At 34.9% G+C, this 19469-nt stretch overlaps 2 protein-coding genes and 1 long non-coding RNA gene across 4 annotated transcripts; 1 reads left to right on the top strand and 2 right to left on the bottom strand.

Annotated features, from left to right (window-relative positions):
- Positions 1–1030: 1030 nt before the first annotated feature.
- LOC109001356 lies at positions 1031–1935 on the bottom strand. Its single transcript, XR_001997866.2, has 3 exons — positions 1847–1935; positions 1681–1762; positions 1031–1291 (listed from the first exon to the last, which is right to left on the bottom strand). It is a non-coding gene; the product is annotated as an uncharacterized LOC109001356 (long non-coding RNA).
- A 4182-nt stretch (positions 1936–6117) lies between these two features.
- Positions 6118–13103, top strand: LOC109001352 (cold-responsive protein kinase 1-like). Its single transcript, XM_018978600.2, has 8 exons — positions 6118–6631; positions 10157–10554; positions 10672–10791; positions 11245–11372; positions 11637–11850; positions 11946–12177; positions 12361–12511; positions 12641–13103. Exons 1-8 carry the CDS (start codon positions 6237–6239, stop codon positions 12953–12955), a joined length of 1953 nt encoding a protein of 650 aa, XP_018834145.2. The 5' UTR covers positions 6118–6236; the 3' UTR covers positions 12956–13103.
- A 412-nt stretch (positions 13104–13515) lies between these two features.
- LOC109001353 (beta-catenin-like protein 1) lies at positions 13516–19469 on the bottom strand. Of its 2 annotated transcripts, XM_018978601.2 has the most exons (8): positions 18236–19468; positions 17465–17549; positions 16097–16193; positions 15578–15641; positions 15424–15480; positions 14310–14347; positions 14144–14225; positions 13516–13756 (listed from the first exon to the last, which is right to left on the bottom strand). In XM_018978601.2, the coding sequence occupies exons 1-8, from the start codon at positions 19346–19348 to the stop codon at positions 13667–13669; spliced, it is 1626 nt and encodes a 541-aa protein (XP_018834146.1). In that variant the 5' UTR covers positions 19349–19468; the 3' UTR covers positions 13516–13666. The 2 variants fall into 2 exon arrangements, 1 of the variants encoding a protein (XP_018834146.1); XR_001997865.2 differs by lacking the exon at positions 14310–14347 and having other exon boundaries at positions 18236–19469.

Below are 19469 nucleotides of genomic sequence, written 5' to 3'. Positions count from 1 at the left end.
TCCAATTTCTTTAGACCCACCCGAAACTTCCTCTCAAAATTTGAATGTGAGTCTTGCATCTGAGGTACCCACCATTACTGAGTCTCGCACACACCATATGGTCACCCGATCTATGAACAACATTTATAAGCCAAAAATATCAGTCCATCTCTTATATGCTATTCTGATGCTGATTGGGCAGGAAATCTGGACAACCGAAGCTCCACCTCCGCTTATCTAATTATGCTTGGTTCAAATCTCATCTCATGGAGTTCCAAGAAGCAACGTGCCATTGCAAGATCATCCACGGAAGCTGAATACAGAGCACTTGCCACGGCTGCATCAGAATCTGTGTGGATATTATCTCTCTTTACTGAAATGAAGTTCTCTCTTCCAAAGCCACCATCGCTTTTGTGTGACAACCTTGGTGCAACACATCTCAGTTTCAATCCCGTTCAGCATTCAAGAATGAAGCACATACAAATTGACTTGCACTTTGTTCGGGATCTGGTCCAAAAAAATGTTCTCATTGTTCAACATGTCCATACAAACGACCAGCTTGCAGATTTACTCACCAAACCTCTTTCTCGGCAACGCACAAATCTTCTACGGAACAAGATCGGTCTTACCGATGGTAGTCCGTTCTTGCGGAGGCGTATCAAGGAAGATTGATCTGTCATCATATGCCAACTCATGTAACGGAAGATTCTTGCCTAATGACAGCTGATATGCCGAAACTACTGCAAGCTAGAATCAAGGATTGGTTCATTTGTATTTATTTTCTTTATACACTTTCCATACATAGTTGCCGTTTCATATTGTATACTTTCCTTGTTTAGTTACTCTGTTTTGTATAAAAACTAGTTTTGACAATTGAATAAAATTGTACAAAATTCAAGCAGTGCTTATTCCTCTTTAGCTTCTTCCCATGAATCGTGCAATACCTCTATGCCATCCTTGAACCGTTCAAGAGTCATAGAAAACCACGATTTTGGCACCAACTAACTAAAAATATATTCTTGAGAGAAGGAAAAAAAATGTTGTGCCCCAGTTCCCACAAGACTTGCAAAATTAGCTCCAAAGAATGGAAGTTCATAAAAAAATTACTTTGAATGTAAACGGTGGAACATTTTACAATGAAACAAACATGTCTCTCATTGTCTCATTACCTTCAGCGGAACTACCTTCAGTTTGGCACAAGTTTAGTCTACAACCTAAGAAATCAAAAGGCTGAAATAAACCTTCGAATATTTCCTTGTGCTCGCTCTTTCTCTTCTGGTCCATCCAAATCACCAATATTGTCATGAAATTCCTGTGAGCCACAAAGGCATGACAGCATCATAAGACAGGAGTACCAAACACAATCAGGTGAATGCTAAAACACAGAGGACCTAGGGGCAAAAATTGGATGAAAATGGTGTTACATAATTCTGAAAGCTTTACTCATTTGAAGCTTTAATTGGTATACAAAAAGAAAAATTTAACAAAATCACAATTTTAAATATCATATATTCTTTTTTTTATAAGTAAACGGTAGTATTAATAAGAATAAGCATAGTCCAAGTACACAAATTTACATATCATATAACAACTATCATGGCAAGTATGGGAATTTGAATAAGACCTACAAGGACACTGTCAGAAATCTTAGGCCGAACTGACACAGTTGGAGTGAAAAGCAGCCTGAATGCATATGCATACCTGAAGTATATCCTTGATGTCCTTCCGAGCAAGCTTTTGCTGCTTTAGTAGTAATTCAATTCTGGCTCTCATTTGAGGGTGCCTGCATGTACAGACATTCACTTAACAGATGGAATAAGACAAAAAAAACAGGAATAGTATCTAAAACTCGGACACAAATGCTTACTCAGAGCACCAAAGATGACCCAAGATTACGGCAACTAACTGCAGGTTCATAGGTAAAGAGGTCAAACCCAAAAATGCAAATGGAGAACTTGAAAGCAATAAGGCATGGGAAGTATATTTTCATGGGAATCACCTATAGCATTTTATGGGGAGATTGGAGACAAATATTGTATTGCCGTTGTGTTCAATTGATATTTAGAGGATGATTACTCATTCTTTAACATTAAAAATGGATACAAATAAGTTTACAGAACTGGATATGATTCAAATTGCTGGTCCCAAATAATTCTTAACAACGGCATGAACAGTTCCTTTCTGTTAGTATTTATTTCAATAAAAGTGCAAGGCAGCAAAACCCTTGTACACAGAATATTAAAAAAAAAAAAAAAAACCCATCAATAATTAAAGAACAAATTTCATAAACTTAGAAATATTAGAAAAATGCGAGAGATTATGCACCTTTACCATGTATAAAGTGACTTGAACAGCACAGTGTTTAGCTTTATCCATATGATCTTCTACAATTCAAATTGCTTGAACATCTATCGAAAAGAATAAATCATAAAAGCTTGATACTTGATGGTAGTTTGAAACGCCAGAATGCTCCGATGATGAAATCAGTATTTTTGTTTCTTAAAAAGTGCTCTCTTCAAATGTACGAGGTTTATCTTTTTACAGGCAAATGTGCTGATTCTTTTCAATCCAGAAATTATGCTCTACATTTTCCACCTTTTGATTTCATTCATGGCCCTCCCATGCTTTTGGTAACAGGCGCATGATCCTCTCATCTAACGGTTTTTTCTTCATCCTTTATGTAATATGGAACACATCAATATGGTTGGGCCTCCTAATCTTAATTGTGCACCCATGAACACCGAACAGATCAGACTCGGAGGGGTCGTATTGATGATGGAATGATCACTTTGCTAATGAAGAAGAGAGTGGAGAAACACTCAATGACCTTGCGCGAGAGGAACAACTCGTTACCAAAAATTGACTTACTTGGGTGGATGACGGCTGGACATCATAGATATTGCCCAACCTTTTTGACTTCTTGCTGAAACAACTCGAGGCAACTTGTGGTCTTAGAGCATTGGTATTAGACACATCAAATGAGTTTAATTTTTAAAATTTGATGAATTTATATTTAAAATCAATATATTTAGAGGTGTAAATTTAAACCGAAAAACCGGTCCGGACCGGTTGGACAAGTTTTGAACCGGTTCTTGAATTATGCAAACCGACTAGAATCAATCCGGTTCCAGTTCTACAATTTTCGAGACCGGACCGGTCGGGAGAAAAAAATATAAAAATTAATATTTTATATATAAGTTATATATATAATATATAATTATATGTGAAATTTTTGTATATAATATATATAATTATATATCTTATATGAAATAATTTCATCTTATAATTTATAAATTATAATATAAAATGTTAATCTTAAATATGAATATTTATAATTTGTTTGATCGTATGTTATTAATATAATTATATATAAGATAATATTATTATAATTTATAAAATAAAAGTTTAATCTTGAAGATGAGAATTTAATTGATCATATGCTTTAAACATAAAATATATATATATTAAATTATATTATATAGCTATACTAATCTATAAGTTTATGACTAATACTAATATATAACTATACCAATAGTATAATATTAATACTATTATATAGTCTAATATATTATATAGCTATACTAATATATAAGTTTATAACTAATACTAATTTTTGCTAAAACAGGCAAATTTTGTAATAGGAACAGATTTTTAGAACAGATTTTTTTATTAACAGATTTTTATTTTTTAATGACAAACTTACATTTTAAAAAATCGAAAAATGGGACCGAACTGGAAACCGGTAAAACTGGAGATACCAGTTTAGGAGGGTAACCGGTGCGTAATCGGTTTTGAATAATAAAAAATCGGTATATACTAGTTCGATCCCAAATTTTGTCCAAAACTGGACCGGACCGATTACACTCCTAACTGCATTAGATTCACCAAACACTTAAATCTTAAACTTTGAGCTACAGTGCATTCCCATTCATCTTCAAATTTGAAGACTCACTATTCACACTCTATAACTATTATTTTATTTACTTAAATTATTGTTTTCCAATTTTGAGTCACAATATATTTAAGTTGGAAAATAGTAATTTAAGTATCAAATTAAATTATTAATTAACATATAGTTAGTATAATTGTAAAATATGAAAAAAATAAATTAAAAATATTATTATTAAAAAAATAATATTATATTATTATTTTGATGAATCCAATGGTTAATCCAATGTGAGATTATGGATAGGGAGGTTTTAGATTTATTGAAAATATGTACTTTTCATCTAAAAATAATAAATCTAATACTAATACTTTTATAATCTTAATTATGTTAGGTACAAGCGGTTTGGAGAACCAACCCGCATGCCAAGCTGACCTGGTGTTTTCAATTTAAGAAAAAAACCAAAAGAAGAAATGAAAAAACGAACAAAAGAAAAGCGAAGAAAAGATATTTCACTGCACCTCCTCCAAAGTCAGTTTTAGAGCTGCACATTTTATCTCCAAAAGAATAAATGGTCTCTTGCCTACACCCTTTTATCTCCAAACGTTGGCAATGGGGGCGCCCACAGCAACTCTGATTCATCCTTCGTTGTCGATTTCCACCAGCCTTCAACCCAAAGACTACTCGACCTTGACCTCAATCTTCCTCCGCCGGTGGTTGCTTGATTTCTTCAAACTCTACCTGATTGTAGGTGAAGATTCGAGTTTTTCGGACGTTAGATTCAGTATCCGAGTTTATTTCTCACTTTTTTACCTTTGTTTTGAGTTCCAATCGAGATAGAAAGCAGATCTCGTTAGTTTGGAGAAAGCTAGTTGACTTGTTGAACGGATTCACCGATGATGATTGCTCTGTCTTTGTACATAGATAACCAAGCTCTCCCTTCTTTTTGCAACTGAGATATCTATCTAGACTTCTCACTGTTGTTCAGCCATTATTACTAGTACGTGTTGTATGTTGCACCTTTGAAAATAAAATTAAAGTAAAAAATTTTCTTGCGCCATTATCTCTCTCTGTTTCCCTCGTTTGGCAATTCTAATAGAATGCACATTCAACTGGTGACCCAACATTCTTGTTTCCCAGCACCCAAACAATTGTTAAAATCAAAGTCTTTCGAGAGAAAAGAAAATTTTAAAAAAAGACATTTTCGTTTCGCTCATTTTCCTTCCGCCCAAACACGATTTTTACTATTTTTGGTTTCCACACGTTAGATTTGAGGTTGTGCAAGAATGAAGAGACATGTTGCAGGCATTTTTGCGTTGCTCATAAGTTCTGCACAAATGTGTAGTTTTTGATGGGGAGTGTTTACGATTAGAGAAGTCTAGGTGATTGCGTCACAACAAAAGCCCGCAACACAGAAGAGGAACTTTGATTTGTTTTGCTTTGAGTTTTGTTTTTTCTGTCTTGACGTGAATTTTCAGTGCACGAAAACGAACCATCTCATTAAAAGAAACTCCATGTTAGCTGGTCGGTGCACTTCAGTGCGCAAAAATGCCTGCAAGAAGATTTTACGCCCTTATCCTTGATACATGAGTGAGGAGCTATGTCATGCTTTTGTTATGGTAAGATCGCTATTTGGTTAATGATCAATTTAAACTCTAAATTCTTGAATTGGGCCTTAGCTTTTCTAGAAAATGATGATTTTTTTTAAGTAAAAGATTTTATTCATACTAATTAAAGAACATGCATAATTCAAATACACGAAAAGTACATGAGACAAAACACCTAACTAAATATGATGAAATATGTACAAGAAATAGGATGGTGATCGATATGATGTACTAATATATTTTATTTTTGTGTTATAATTATTCAGAATCAAGAAAATTTATGTGAGTCTTATATTTACTTAATCTTTTTAAAAAAATATACAGTACTTGTGCAATGTATAACTTTATCTAGCATTATTCATATAATATATTGGAAATTATGGAAGGATGACTTTGAATTTAGAATTTTTGTAATTTTTATGTTGATGAGTGTACTAGTGAACTTATATTAGAACCCATTCAAAAGGTTGAATCTCGAATACAAAAGAGGAAAAAGATTTCACAAGAGGAGAACAATTGTTGACTTGGACAGCTACTTGCGAAGTCTTGTAGAGACGTCCCCCACGCGAACTGGTTGGTGGCGGAATTATTTTCTTCATTTTAGTTCCCATAAGTCGTATGTGCCGTCCATTGCTTATCCCTCTTATTTCCCATCACACAAGACTTATCCCTCTTAAGACTATATTTAGACTAGTAAGTCGTTTTAGATATTATAACTATATATTTTTCATCAGATTCTGTGTTCGATCAGGTTGAAGATCATCATGAACGCCCCACATAGAAAGATCATGCACATGGTATTAATAATTACCGCAACATGGTACTGGTGGTGTTTGAGAGTGGGCGTCGTTGCAGACCCGGAGATCAATCTGTTGAATCAGGGCTGCAGCACCTACAACGTGTCCAACGTCTCGGGTTTCTATACCAACCTGAACGCGACGTTCTCGGAGCTCAGAGCACAGTTGAACAACGGCAGCAACAAATACTTCGCGACTGCACAACAAGTGAGTGGCTCGAGCCGGGCCTACGCCATGGTGCAGTGCAGGAACTACCTCTCCACTGCAGACTGCATTGCTTGTTTCACCGCAGCCGAGTCTCAAATCCGCAACTGCTCTGCTGCCAACGGTGCTCGCGTCATCTACGACGGCTGCTTCCTTAGGTACAAACTCTTCTTACCCTTCTTTTTTTTTTTGGTTGATAATTATAATTGTTTTTTTTAAGTTTATTGAGTATTCAACTGGGCGTGCATTAGGTAACTAATGATCAAGAATTTGTATGTATCTTCTCAGTTGGTAGCATTATTTAAGGTATATATGCAGTCTTGTCAACTAATAGGCCCGAACCTACAGATAATTCCACCGTGCCGCCATTATTGGCGGTGTTGACTTTAAACAAGTCGGCTGTCCCTGTAATTAACCATGGGGTACTAGCTAGTGTATTCAGCGCTGCTCAAAATGAGTATATCTGCCTATACTTAAAAGAGCTGCCTATACTTAAAAGAGCGTATAATTGTTACTGTTTATTACTGTTAATCGTAAATAGTAAATCTAAATCAGTCATTTTTTACTGTTTATCGATAGTATGATAAACAGTATTTTTTTAAAAATTCGTATGAATGCCAATGTGCGAGGTAATACTGCAATCGTGCATTGGGAATGAAAGAGAGAAAGAAAGAAAAAGTAGAAAAAATATTAATTTTTGAGTTTTAAATAATCAATAAAGAAGCTATTTTTTTTTTCTTTGCATGTTTTTTTTGTATATCCTATTACTGTTTATTATATCATACACTAAAAATCAATTTTGATTTATAAAATACTAATTTTTTATCATTAAATAAATGATGAAATTTTACTGTACATTTTTTAGAGAAAAAAACTATCTAATTAATTTGAATTTTTAATATAATTTAAATTTCATAATAAATGATGAACATAAATAAATAATAATTTTATTCATATACATTAGACCATTTTAATATTTGAAATTACACTAATTTCAAAATAACCAAGCCATTTATAAAATACTAATATTTCATCATTAAATAAATAATGAAATTTTGTTAAATATTTTTAAAAAATTATAACTATATAAATAATTAGAATTTTAACATAATTTAAATATGATAATATTCTTAATTAATTAAAGAGAACTGCTACAACTAATAAAAAAGTAACCTGAAAATATTTCATGAATGTGTATTTCATTTTTTTATTTTTCTTTTCTTTTTTTCATATATTTTTTTAATCATCATAAACATTTTTAACAAAATAAAAAATTTACAACATTATTGGGTCAGGAGGGAATTGACAATCTATTTCTTCCCAAACAAAATTATTGAGTTCGAGGAAGAGATTAATAGATTTTTAGGTTTTCAGAAACTTTTATATATTTTTTAAAATATTATTTAAATATAAAATATTATTTAATTTGTTAATCTAATCATTACAATTTTCTTAAATATAAATTTTTTAAATTTTAAAACAAAAACTACATTAAAAAATTATATTCCAATAATATTTTAACTTTTAAAATATTTTTATTTTAACTTTTTTTCTCTCATTTTCTAAAATCAAATAAAATATCTTAATCCAAATAATTTTATATATTACTATTCACAAACTATATCACTACTATTAATACATCGATCCAAATCATATCTAAAGATATGATGTCTACGTGTGTTGTTTTTTGAAGGACAAGACTGCTGTTGGTACATTAAAATTTTTAAGATTTAAATCAAACCCTTCATTTTACCACTTCTTTTTTTTTTTTTCTTCGGTTGGATTGCTTTGATTTATGCAGTAAAGTACTATCACTATCATAAAAATTCTCTACATCTCTTTTCACTTGTTAGGTGCAGAAATTGAGTTTATGAAAAATTATCTTTATATTACTTATTTTACTTATGATTACGTTTTTTTTTTTTTTAACTCAAAATATATTTATATTTTACAAAATAAGTTATTTTTCAACCGGGCAAATGTATCTCGCACATTATACTTAAAAAACCGCCTATAATTTACTGTTTATTACTGTTCACAGTAATAAACAGAAAAAAAAAAATTTCGCATGGTTTTTTGCTGTTTGTTACTGTTTATAAACAGTAATTATGAACAGTATTTTTTTTTTCACATGTTTATTTAATTTTTCTGTTTCTTTTTGAGTGTATCCGTGTGAATGTCAATGTGCAACGTAATACTACAATCGTGCATGAGGAATGAGAGAGGAAAAAAAGAAAAGTAAGAAAAAATATTGATTTTTGAGTTTTAAATTTTAATCCTTCATCTTTAATCTTCAGATTTAATCTAATGGTAGAAGTTTAAATATTGATTCAAACTAACATAAAATAGATAATTAAATTTTAAATATTATATCATACACTTAAAATTAACTTCAATTTATAAAATACTAATTTCTCATCATTAAATAAAAGATAAAGTTTTACTGAATATTAAATAAATGATGAAATTTTGTTAAATATTTTTTAAAAAATATAACAATATAAATAATTAGAGTTTTAACATAATTTAAATATGATAATATTCTTAATTGACTAAAAAGAACTGCTACAACTAATGAAGAAGTAGCCTAAAAATATGTCCTGAATGTGTATTTCATTTTATTATTTTTCTTTTCTTTTTTTCATGTATTTTTTTAATCATCATTAACATTTTTAAAAAAAATAATAAATTCACAAAATTATTAAAAAAACACTTCTTCAATCACTAGATAAAAAAAAATTAAAAAAAAAAATAGGCAAACGTCCTTGGACGTTACCTACTGCTAGTATATATATATATATATATATATATATATATTATATATATATATCCGCTCATGATCAGGCTGTACGTTCTAATTAAGCAGGTCTGGAGTTATAATATATCCCATATATATATATATATATTTACAATATTATATTACCATATTAATTATAAACTAATAAAATGGATGCCAAATCCAACACGACGCTTTTAATTATTGTTATGGGTAGTAGAGAATTCATTGCTGACCAGCTAGCTAGCTTGTAGTTTGAACCAAATGAAACAAATAAAAGAGACAATTAATAAAGACCGCCACAAGATTGTCATTCTCTGTTCTTCGCTGGCCTTGGATCTATTTTCTACACATGCCTGCCTAATTCCGTCGTTAGTGTTTTTAAATGATGTCATTAGTAATAAAATTAATATGAACTCCCCCTTTTGATCGATCCATGTCGGAATCATTTTTCTATTAATTAAAAATTTAAAGCACTAATTACCAACTATCAACAACTAGTAACCCATAAACTACTTCCAACTTTCTGATCATTAAATCAGTCAAATTATTCACACAGGTCTGTATGCGCATTTGCACACTTGTGTTTGTAGAAAATTTACCAGTTAAGACAACCGTATTGGCATATGTTTGTACTTTCAAGTTCAACTATAATCTTTACAATAAGATGATAAATGTTTTGTGATCATATAATGTGTGTGCGTGTGTGTGTGTGTGAGAGAGAGAGAGAGAGGAACAACTGATCAGGCTTCCTGTACTTGTTAGTTAAATCAATTTTGTTTTTAAAATTTTATGTTAAGAGGTCTCTAACAAACAGCCAACTTTTGCTTCTGGGTGGTAACTAGAAACCATATGAATTTGGTGCATCAGCAGAGAAGTTTGATGTTGGATGCTGCAATATTTTCAGGTACGAGAGCGCCATCTTCTATGACAAGATCATAATGCCTGGTAGCGAAGGGATTTGTGAGAATCAGACGGCATCCCAAGCCACCTATTTTACTACAGCTGTGGAAGCATTGTTATTGGATCTCCAAGTTGCAACTCCTAAGATAAATGGTTTTTTTGCTGCTAGTAGGAAGGAAATTGCTGTTGGTGGTGGTACTGTGTATGGTGTGGCACAATGTGTGGAAACAGCTAGTGAGACTGATTGTCTGGATTGCTTGAAACTTGCTTACACCAATGCACAGATATGTCTTCCTCGTAAAGATGGTAGGGCAGTTGATGCTGGGTGTTTCCTTAGGTACTCGGACACCGCCTTCTTTGCTGATAACCAAACAACTAATATCAGTCCTTTCCTTGGAAATGGTGGGTCTTTGTAACTAGCCAATATATCATTTTTTTCTCGCACACTGCTTGGCCATGATTTTATCTTCAAATATCTCGTTGTCGTAATTGTTCATACCCCCCTATTTTCAATCACAGGAAATTCGAGTAAGAAGAAAGCCATTATTGGAGGAGTAGTTGGAGGTGTAGGTGCTCTTCTCATTATAGCTTTGTTAGTCTGGTTTTCACTGTCAAGAAGGCCCAAGGCAGCTTTTAGAGGTAAAGCTACGTGAGCACTGTGATTTTCCAGTAATATTTTAATTATGACGATTTATGTTTTTTTTTTTCCTTCTTCTAGGAAACTTAGCTATAAAATTTGTGAATTTCTTTGTATTTTCCTCTATCTTCAAATCACGTTTTTAATATTTTGACATCATATCATGAAGTTAATGACTGCAAGTAAATATTCTGAATACGCAATGGACCATTTTACCATCAAAGCACAAGACACTTGGAAGGAATAAAGTGCAATTATTCTCTTATTCTTGGTCAGTCCAATTTCTGTCTATTTGCAAAACCATGTGATCTTCTGCTTCTTGACTCTAAAGCTTTTCTCATTTTCTTTTCATCTATGATAATAATTAACTTTGGATGCACGCAGCTCATTTATCAGTAATTATAACAAGTTTTCTGCATTTATGAGACGATTGTAATTGCTTCCCTCCATAGCAGGTGACATATTAGGAGCAACTGAACTGCGAGGTCCGGTGAATTACAAGTTGAAGGACTTGAAATCAGCAACAAAGAATTTTAGCGAAAAAAACAAACTCGGAGAAGGAGGATTTGGTGATGTCTACAAGGTAAAATTAGAGAGAGAGAGATAAAAAAATCGTGTGCATCTTGCATCACTTCTTCCATGAGTTTATTCCCCCTTCCTTTTCTTTTACTTAATCCTGTGAAACTATGGTCGTGCAGTATGAAAAGGCATCGATGTTCTCTTTACACCTCCATTTACCATTTTAATAGTTATCAGATCTTTATCTACATTTAGTATTGCATTTAATTCTCTGCTGGTTGTTTGCTGACGACTTTTCCTTGCTTTTTATCTTTGCATCATTGACTAGGGAACTCTGAAAAATGGGAAAATAGTTGCTGTCAAGAAACTAGATATAGGGAAATCCTCGAGGGCAAAGGCAGATTTCGAGAGTGAAGTGAAGCTTATAAGTAATGTTCATCATCGGAATCTGATCCGTCTTCTTGGGTGTTGTAGCAAAGGACCAGAACAACTTCTTGTCTATGAATACATGGCAAACAGTAGTCTGGATAAGTTCTTATTTGGTAACTTCAGCTCAACTCTTTGATCTTTATAAACCTTGAAACCCTGTTTGAATTTGTTAAAACTTAATCTAGACACTGTTAATTATGGGATACAGGGGAAAGACGAGGATCTCTCAACTGGAAACAGAGAAATGAGATAATCCTGGGCACAGCCAGGGGACTTGCTTATCTACACGAAGAATTCCACGTATGTATCATACATAGAGATATAAAAACCAGCAACATTCTTCTAGATGATGATTTCCAGCCCAAGATTGCAGACTTTGGGTTAGCAAGACTTCTACCAGAGGATCAAAGTCATCTCAGCACCAGATTTGCAGGGACGTTGTAAGTCAGCTCACACCAATTCCTTCGCAGTTTAGACAACCTTGCATGAATTGTATGATGACTTTATTGTGGTTATATGAGTAATGGCCTAGCCCTGGTATCCCAAACTCTGTAATCACTTGTTTTTTTTTTGGTTCTTTACGATTATTAAATAGTAACTGATTTGGTCTGAATATCCATCAGAGGATATACGGCCCCCGAGTATGCAATCCATGGTCAGCTATCAGAAAAGGTAGATACCTACAGCTTTGGTGTCGTCGTCCTTGAAATTCTATGCGGCCGAAAAAGCAGCGAACTGAAGATTCAAGATGAAGGGGAATACCTCCTTTCACGGGTAATGTCCCAAATCAATTGGGTTCTACATCTACTTGCTTGGATTTTTGTATGGTATATTTTTTGTTTTTTTATTCAAATGCTCAAATTTGCCAATTCATTATTTATTTTGTTTTTATGGTGCAAATAGGTATGGAATCTGCACGAGAGTGGCAAGCATTTGGACTTGGTTGACGATACCTTAGACCCAAACGATTATACAGTAGAAGAAGTGAAAAAAATAATAGAGATAGCTCTGATGTGCACTCAGGCATCGGCTATACAGAGGCCCTCAATGTCTGAAATAGTTGTTTTACTGAAAAGCAAGGGTTCAACGGAGCACCCGCCACCAGCTAAGCCAGCCTACGTTGATTCTGATAAGAAAATCCGGGGAGACACATCCACTTCAACCGCATCCTCCAAGTCTAATGCCACCGCCTCTTTCTCGCAGTTCTCAGGTCGCTAATGCATAATGGCTATTTGAAATTCTCAAGTGCGACTTCTATGTCTAAACTTTATTAGTATTCCTAGTTTACAGTATATATAAAAACTCGTGTGCGTTGGACATGGCCCTGTGAAAATAAAGGGGTTACATAATCACATTGCAAGCTAAACACGGTACCAAATCGTTCAAAACTGGTGGAATTATTACGTATATATACATATCTATAAAAATTTAAAATGTTCATTACATCAAACCATTTAATCTAAACAATTCACATAAATAGATAACAATTCACGGATAAAAGGAAAAGTACATGAGAAGTACTACTTAAGCGTATATCAGCTTTATCGGATGCTAGCACAACCACCTCACAAGAAAATCCTAGTAAAACCTGTTCATTTCTCTGCCCTGAATGGATTAAGTGTAGCTTCTTCCCATGAATCGTGCGATACCTCTATGCCATCCTTTAACCGTTCATGAGTCATAGAAAACCACGATTTTGGCACCAACTAACTAAAAATATATTCTCGAGAGAAGGAAAAAAAATGTTGTGCCCCAGTTCCCCCACAAGACTTGCAAAATTAGCTCCAAAGAATGGAAGTTCATAAAAAGATTACTTTGAATGTAAACGGTGGAACATTTTACAATGAAACAAACATGTCTCTCATTGTCTCATTACCTTCAGCGGAACTACCTTCAGTTTGGCACAAGTTTAGTCTACAACCTAAGAAATCAAAAGGCTGAAATAAACCTTTGAATCTTTCCTTGTGCTCGCTCTTTCTCTTCTGGTCCATCCAAATCACCAATATTGTCATGAAATTCCTGTGAGCCACACAGGCATGACAGCATCATAAGACAGGAGTACCAAACACAATCAGGTGAATGCTAAAACATAGAGGACCTAGGGGCAAAAATTGGATGAAAATGGTGTTACATAATTCTGAAAGCTTTACTCATTTGAAGCTTTAATTGGTATACAAAAAGAAAAATTTAACAAAATCACAATTTTAAATATCATATTTTTTTTTTTATAAGTAAACGGTAGTATTAATAAGAATAGGCATAGCCCAAGTACACAAATTTACATATCATATAACAACTATCATGGCAAGTATGGGAATTTGAATAAGACCTACAAGGACACTGTCAGAAATCTTAAGCCAAACTGACACAGTTGGAGTGAAAAGCAGCCTGAATGCATATACATACCTGAAGTATATCCTTGACGTCCTTCCGAGCAAGCTTTTGCTGCTTTAGTAGTAATTCAATTCTGGCTCTCATTTGAGGGTGCCTGCATGTACAGATATTCACTTAACAGATGGAATAAGACAAATAAAACAGGAATAGTATCTAAAACTCGAACACAAATGCTTACTCAGAGCACCAAAGATGACCCAAGATTACGGCAACTAACTGCAGGTTCATAGGTAAAGAGGTCAAACCCAAAAATGCAAATGGAGAACTTGAAAGCAACAAGGCATGGGAAGTATATTTTCATGGGAATCGCCTATAGCATTTTATGGGGAGATTGGAGACAAATATTGTATTGCCGTTGTGTTCAATTTATATTTAGAGGATGATTACTCATTCTTTAACATTAAAAATGGATACAAATAAGTTTACAGAACTGGATATGATTCAAATTGCTGGTCCCAAATAATTCTTAACAACGGCATGAACAGTTCCTTTCTATTAGTATTTATTTCAATAAAAGTGCAAGGCAGCAAAACCCTTGTACACAGAATATATATAAAAAAAAAAAAAACCCATCAATAATTAAAGAACAAATTCCATAAATTTAGAAATATTAGAAAAATGCAAGAGATTATGCACCTTTACCATGTATAAAGTGACTTGAACAGCACAGTGTTTAGCTTGATCTATATGATCTTCTACAATTCAAATTGCTTAAACATCTATCGAACTGCTCTACAGTAAGCTAAATTTTCTCTCTATTTTTTTCTATTAAATTATCATGGTAAGCTACCTGAACCTAAACCCACCTCTCATCCTCTTCTTCTAGGTAACTATGATTAATGGGAATAGTATTAATTGATTGAGAAATCTGCAAGGGGAAACCCAATTCGCCTTGGAAATTTCTCATTTGCTAAACAGTCTTTTCTCCTTATCTTGATAACCCATCCATGGAATTACAATTTAAATTATGAACTCAAATCTTTGCCAAACATAATTGGAATCAGGGTCACCATACAACTAAAGCTTTTTATTTGAACTAAAAGTACCCATTTTCAGTCATTTGAATAAATTTTTTTTGCAAGTATTAATGGAAAAAACATGTCCTCTGTTTTCTCCTCAGGTTTTTTACTGGCAAGCTGAAAATGCTTGATGGATCCCCAACAAAATAAAAGAAAACCCAGTGATTGAATAAGGTATCACTGATGATTTTGATCGTTATGTTAGCCAATACTTGTGTCCAGAAAACCTGTTTTGATGGTTAAAACTGGCAGGTCATCAAAACAAAACCTAACCTGAAGGGTATAAAGTCCAGATTCTAGCCTCCGATTGTACTTCTCTTCTTCATTCATCTGCAGAACGGAAGAAAAATGAACCTTAATTCTAATTGAAAGTGAAGTTATTACAAATGGCATACAGAAATCAGAAACAGAGCAGATAGAAAATAACCTCTAAATCATCAAGTTCTAGACTGTCCAGCCGGTCAGTCTCTGTTCTGACTCTATCAGAATATCTGAAAATTCAACATTCTTGAAATGAGAATATAAGCCTTTGAATGCAGTTTCCAAATTACTTTTGTTCCTTTTATTGGGTAATCAATCTCTGGAATCTTTCTTATCATAGCAAAAGGATTGGGGTCCAATCAACAATTATCAATAATAAGATTAATTTGAAGATAATGGCTCTCAAAGAGGTCTTTCTAACATATAACAGGGTAGGCAAGTACAGAGTTATGCCATTCCAGAGATGAAATGTGACCATTGATGGAAACCACCAATGCTATGAACTCCATGGTATTAGTTGGCATTGGCTGTGAAGGTCGGGGTGGATGCATAAGCAGTCACTAATTTTTTATGAAAATAATCGGTGCAAAGGTCCTTATTGAGAGCCTGATTATCAAATTCCATACAATCCCAGGTATATTCCTGATCATTTAATAGTAGAAAGGAAAAAAAAGAACCAGCCCACCTCATATAGAGTTCCATAAGTCGGTCTATTTTTTCACACTCACTTTCCACGAACTTACTTAACAATCTTTCCCTTCTAGAACCCCTCAAGATTCCACCTGGAATGGCAAGATAGAGCAAGGTCAGATGACATCCATCATCATTAACATTACAGTATCGGCCAGTAAAAAAGATGAATATGAAAAGTAGGATCCCAGTATATTTCAATATTGTGAGCTTATGCAGATCCCATTCATAGGGGAAAAAAATGTTACGTACATCCAAGAAGCATGTATCCCAAAAGGGTATGTAACTGATGAAAACATATGAGCAAGAAAATGTCTAACCAATAAACATCTCGTTGCCAATTAAGGGCTCAAAGGAACAACAGAATTAAAAGAGGATATACTAACAGCCAAACATGTAACAATCCCAGAAACACCAACTTCATTTTATGAAATAAAAGTTCCACACTCTCAACCATTATGCTATTCCTTTCCTTCCAAAGCAAAAATAAATATCATTGGGCATCTATTTGCCATTCTACTCAATTGATAAAACACATCCACTCAAGGCAGAGTCACAAAGGTATGCTTCAGAAGGCTTAATTGAAACTCCTTGGTAACAAACTGATACTCAGTTTACCATAGGATGGGTTTTTCAATACTTCTGGACCAGAGCACAAGATAGATATAAAATTGAAAAGATTTACCGTTTAATAGATCAAGTGGCAAATATCAGAATGGGATTTACTATGTATCAGCCACTATTCACTCTCACACCTCACACCTATAGCTTTTTCATAGGGTGTAAGGGCGTTTTTCATAAAGTATGAGGGTGTTTTTCATAGGATATGGAGGTTTTTTCATAGGATGTGGGGTGTGAAGTGGTAAATAGTTGCTGATGAGAATAGTTTTTCATCAAGAATACATGATCCTAAATAAATTGGTGAGTATTAATTACATCAACTAAAAAAATAAAATCAATTTTCCTCCTCTGACACAGAGATTTCCAAGCTGAGATGATTGTGACATAGGCATGTGGTAAATGTAAAATGCATTTAAATGTTGGAGTTGTCTAGGACATAAAGATCATCATAGCATTAAATTGATTTTATCTTCAAACCATCTGAGGTGAGTCATGCCACAGTCACTGTCCACAAGTCAAAAACAAGTCAAAAGATGAATATGAATGTGAATGTGACCCCTGTAGCAGCAGCTTGTATGATAAGTATATAGAAATTTCTCTTACTGCACTGTCCAATGCAACTCACACAGCCAGGCAAGATGGAACCCATGACTTGCCCCTCCACTCTTTATTTAGAAGGGGAGGAGATGCCATTCGGTCTGAAGATCATTAGCAGGTATATACAACTTCACTTCCTACTTACCAAATAATGATGCAATCAGTGACACAATGCGCTCTTCTAACTCCTCTTGGTATCGCTCTTTCTTGTTCTTCTTACTCATGGGTATCTAAATAATAAAAGATAAAGCATGTTAATGTTATGACCAAAAAGAAAATGTTAAAGCAAAAAATAAACAGATTGCAGATCTACTGTATCATGAAACAAAAAAGTCCAATCTTTCCACATCCCTTGCTCCACAAACACGCACCATATAGTGGATGCAGATTAGAAATGCATTGTCCAAAATAAGGTCTAAAGTGGATGTCTTGGCGTGGAAAAGACAATAGGATGCCCTAGTGCTTCATGGGAAGCATAACGCTTTGCTTGGAAGAGACAAGAAGCAAGCAACCATGTCCAATGAAGATTGGGAAGAGACTTGGATTGAGTAACTTAAGTCCAGGGTGAAATGCTTTATTATAAAAATCGCTTAGTGTAAACGCAATGTCCAGAATAAAATCATAACATAAAACATATCATATTGGTATACCAACTTCGGCCAAAATACTTAATTATTTTCTGGTTGAGAAAAGAGGTAAAATATAAATGAGTTTTGCTATTTACAAACAAGTTTGCGTATCAATCTGCGTGAGTGCTAATGTTGTTGCCTTCATATTCTAAATTTAAATTAGTACTATTTTCAATAAAATCTATTTTTGACCAGTTATGTTGAATGAGTGGGCGTATTAACGCGCATAATCGCTTATAATTAAATTTTTTCAATATAAAAACTAAATAGTTGTAAGAATGCTTTACCTTACCCATAAAAGCAGCAAACGCAGTTTTCAGGCCCAGAACATCCACAAAACGTTCACAGGCGGGCGGGGACTTGGTCATTGCAAAATCGAGTGCCCTTATGGCCGACCCATAAGCCGACTTCTTCTGCTTCATGATGATAATCATCAATTCCACACCTTCAGCCTTCACAAACCTCTCCTTGTTTTCCAACGGCATCAGCAAACAACATAAACAATCGAACAAGTTTTCTAGCATCTCCTCCTCGTCAGAAGTCTTGGGGTCCTTAGACTTGTACATAGCGACCGCCTGAAGCACCACATCCACGCCGTTCATCTGCCCCACTCTCTTCTGGTTGGCGGTGCTGCTCTGCAACAGAATCGCCAATATTTCCGAGGCGTACTGCTTGTTGGAATCGAACTCCCTTACCTTGATCCTCCCCAGCAGCCACTTGAGCAGCTTCGTCCTCTCGCAGACCAACTCAGCCACCGGCGGTTTCACCTCAATCAGGTTCTCTATGGTGGCAAGAGTGCTGTAGACGGCGGCCATCTCGTCGGGATCCGCGGCTTCGCCCGTATCGGACAACCTGTGCAGATTCTGGACGAGAAGCTCGAGCACGTTGTTCTCGACGAGCGCGTCGACGAGGATCCGCGCGTGCTCGTCGTTGTTCTCATCGTCGTCATCGTTGTCGGGATCGGTCAAGTCCTGGAGCAATAGGACGACGTCGATGGCGATATCGGTGTTGTCGTGGGCAAGGAGGTTGAGAATGGAGGGAATGGCGTTGAGACTGACGAGGTCCGGGTAGAGCTCGGGGCCACCGGCGAGGATCTTGAGCTTGTGGAGCTCCTCGTGGAGTTCGAGCTCGGAGTCGGCGAAGCGATCGGGCTGGTTGGGGTACTTGAGGCGGGCCTCGATGTTTTCCTTGAGGCGGCGCTCGAAGGAGAGAACCAGTCGCTTCAGGGTCCTTAGGTCGAGCACTTCGACTGCGTGTTGAGATTTTTCCAGTGCCTCGAGGAGAGACAGGTCCAGGTTGCTGCTGACGCCATTGGAGGAACCCGGAGGAGGTAATAAGACGTCGTTTTCGTCGGTTCGTTTGCGTTTGGAGGACTGCCTCGAAGCGTTAGCCACTTCCATTTTCGCGTATTTGCCTTCTTCTCCACTCTTTTCAGTTTAAAACCCTTTTATCACCCTATCCCCCTTTTCCTCCTCCTCCACTCTGTCCAGTTCGCATTTGCTGGTTTATTACAAGGGGACG

The sequence above is a fragment of the Juglans regia genome, chromosome 1 (genome assembly GCF_001411555.2).
Source record: "Juglans regia cultivar Chandler chromosome 1, Walnut 2.0, whole genome shotgun sequence".
NCBI lineage: Eukaryota > Viridiplantae > Streptophyta > Magnoliopsida > Fagales > Juglandaceae > Juglans > Juglans regia.
The sequence above is the reverse complement of the archived record's forward strand: the minus strand, read 5'-3'. Positions and strand labels throughout refer to the sequence as shown.

Excerpts from the sequence above, each read along its gene's own strand:
- LOC109001352 (XM_018978600.2), top strand. The coding sequence starts at position 6,237 with ATGAACGCCCCACATAGAAAGATCATGCACATGGTATTAATAATTACC. Across the intron at positions 6,632-10,156 it reads TACGACGGCTGCTTCCTTAG|GTACGAGAGCGCCATCTTCT; the intron begins GTACAAACTCTT and ends CAATATTTTCAG. Across the intron at positions 12,178-12,360 it reads ACCAGATTTGCAGGGACGTT|AGGATATACGGCCCCCGAGT; the intron begins GTAAGTCAGCTC and ends AATATCCATCAG.
- LOC109001353 (XM_018978601.2), bottom strand. The coding sequence starts at position 19,348 with ATGGAAGTGGCTAACGCTTCGAGGCAGTCCTCCAAACGCAAACGAACC. Across the intron at positions 16,194-17,464 it reads ACTGATTGCATCATTATTTG|GTGGAATCTTGAGGGGTTCT; the intron begins GTAAGTAGGAAG and ends TTGCCATTCCAG. Across the intron at positions 14,348-15,423 it reads CTGGACTTTATACCCTTCAG|TTAGTTGCCGTAATCTTGGG; the intron begins GTTAGGTTTTGT and ends ATGAACCTGCAG.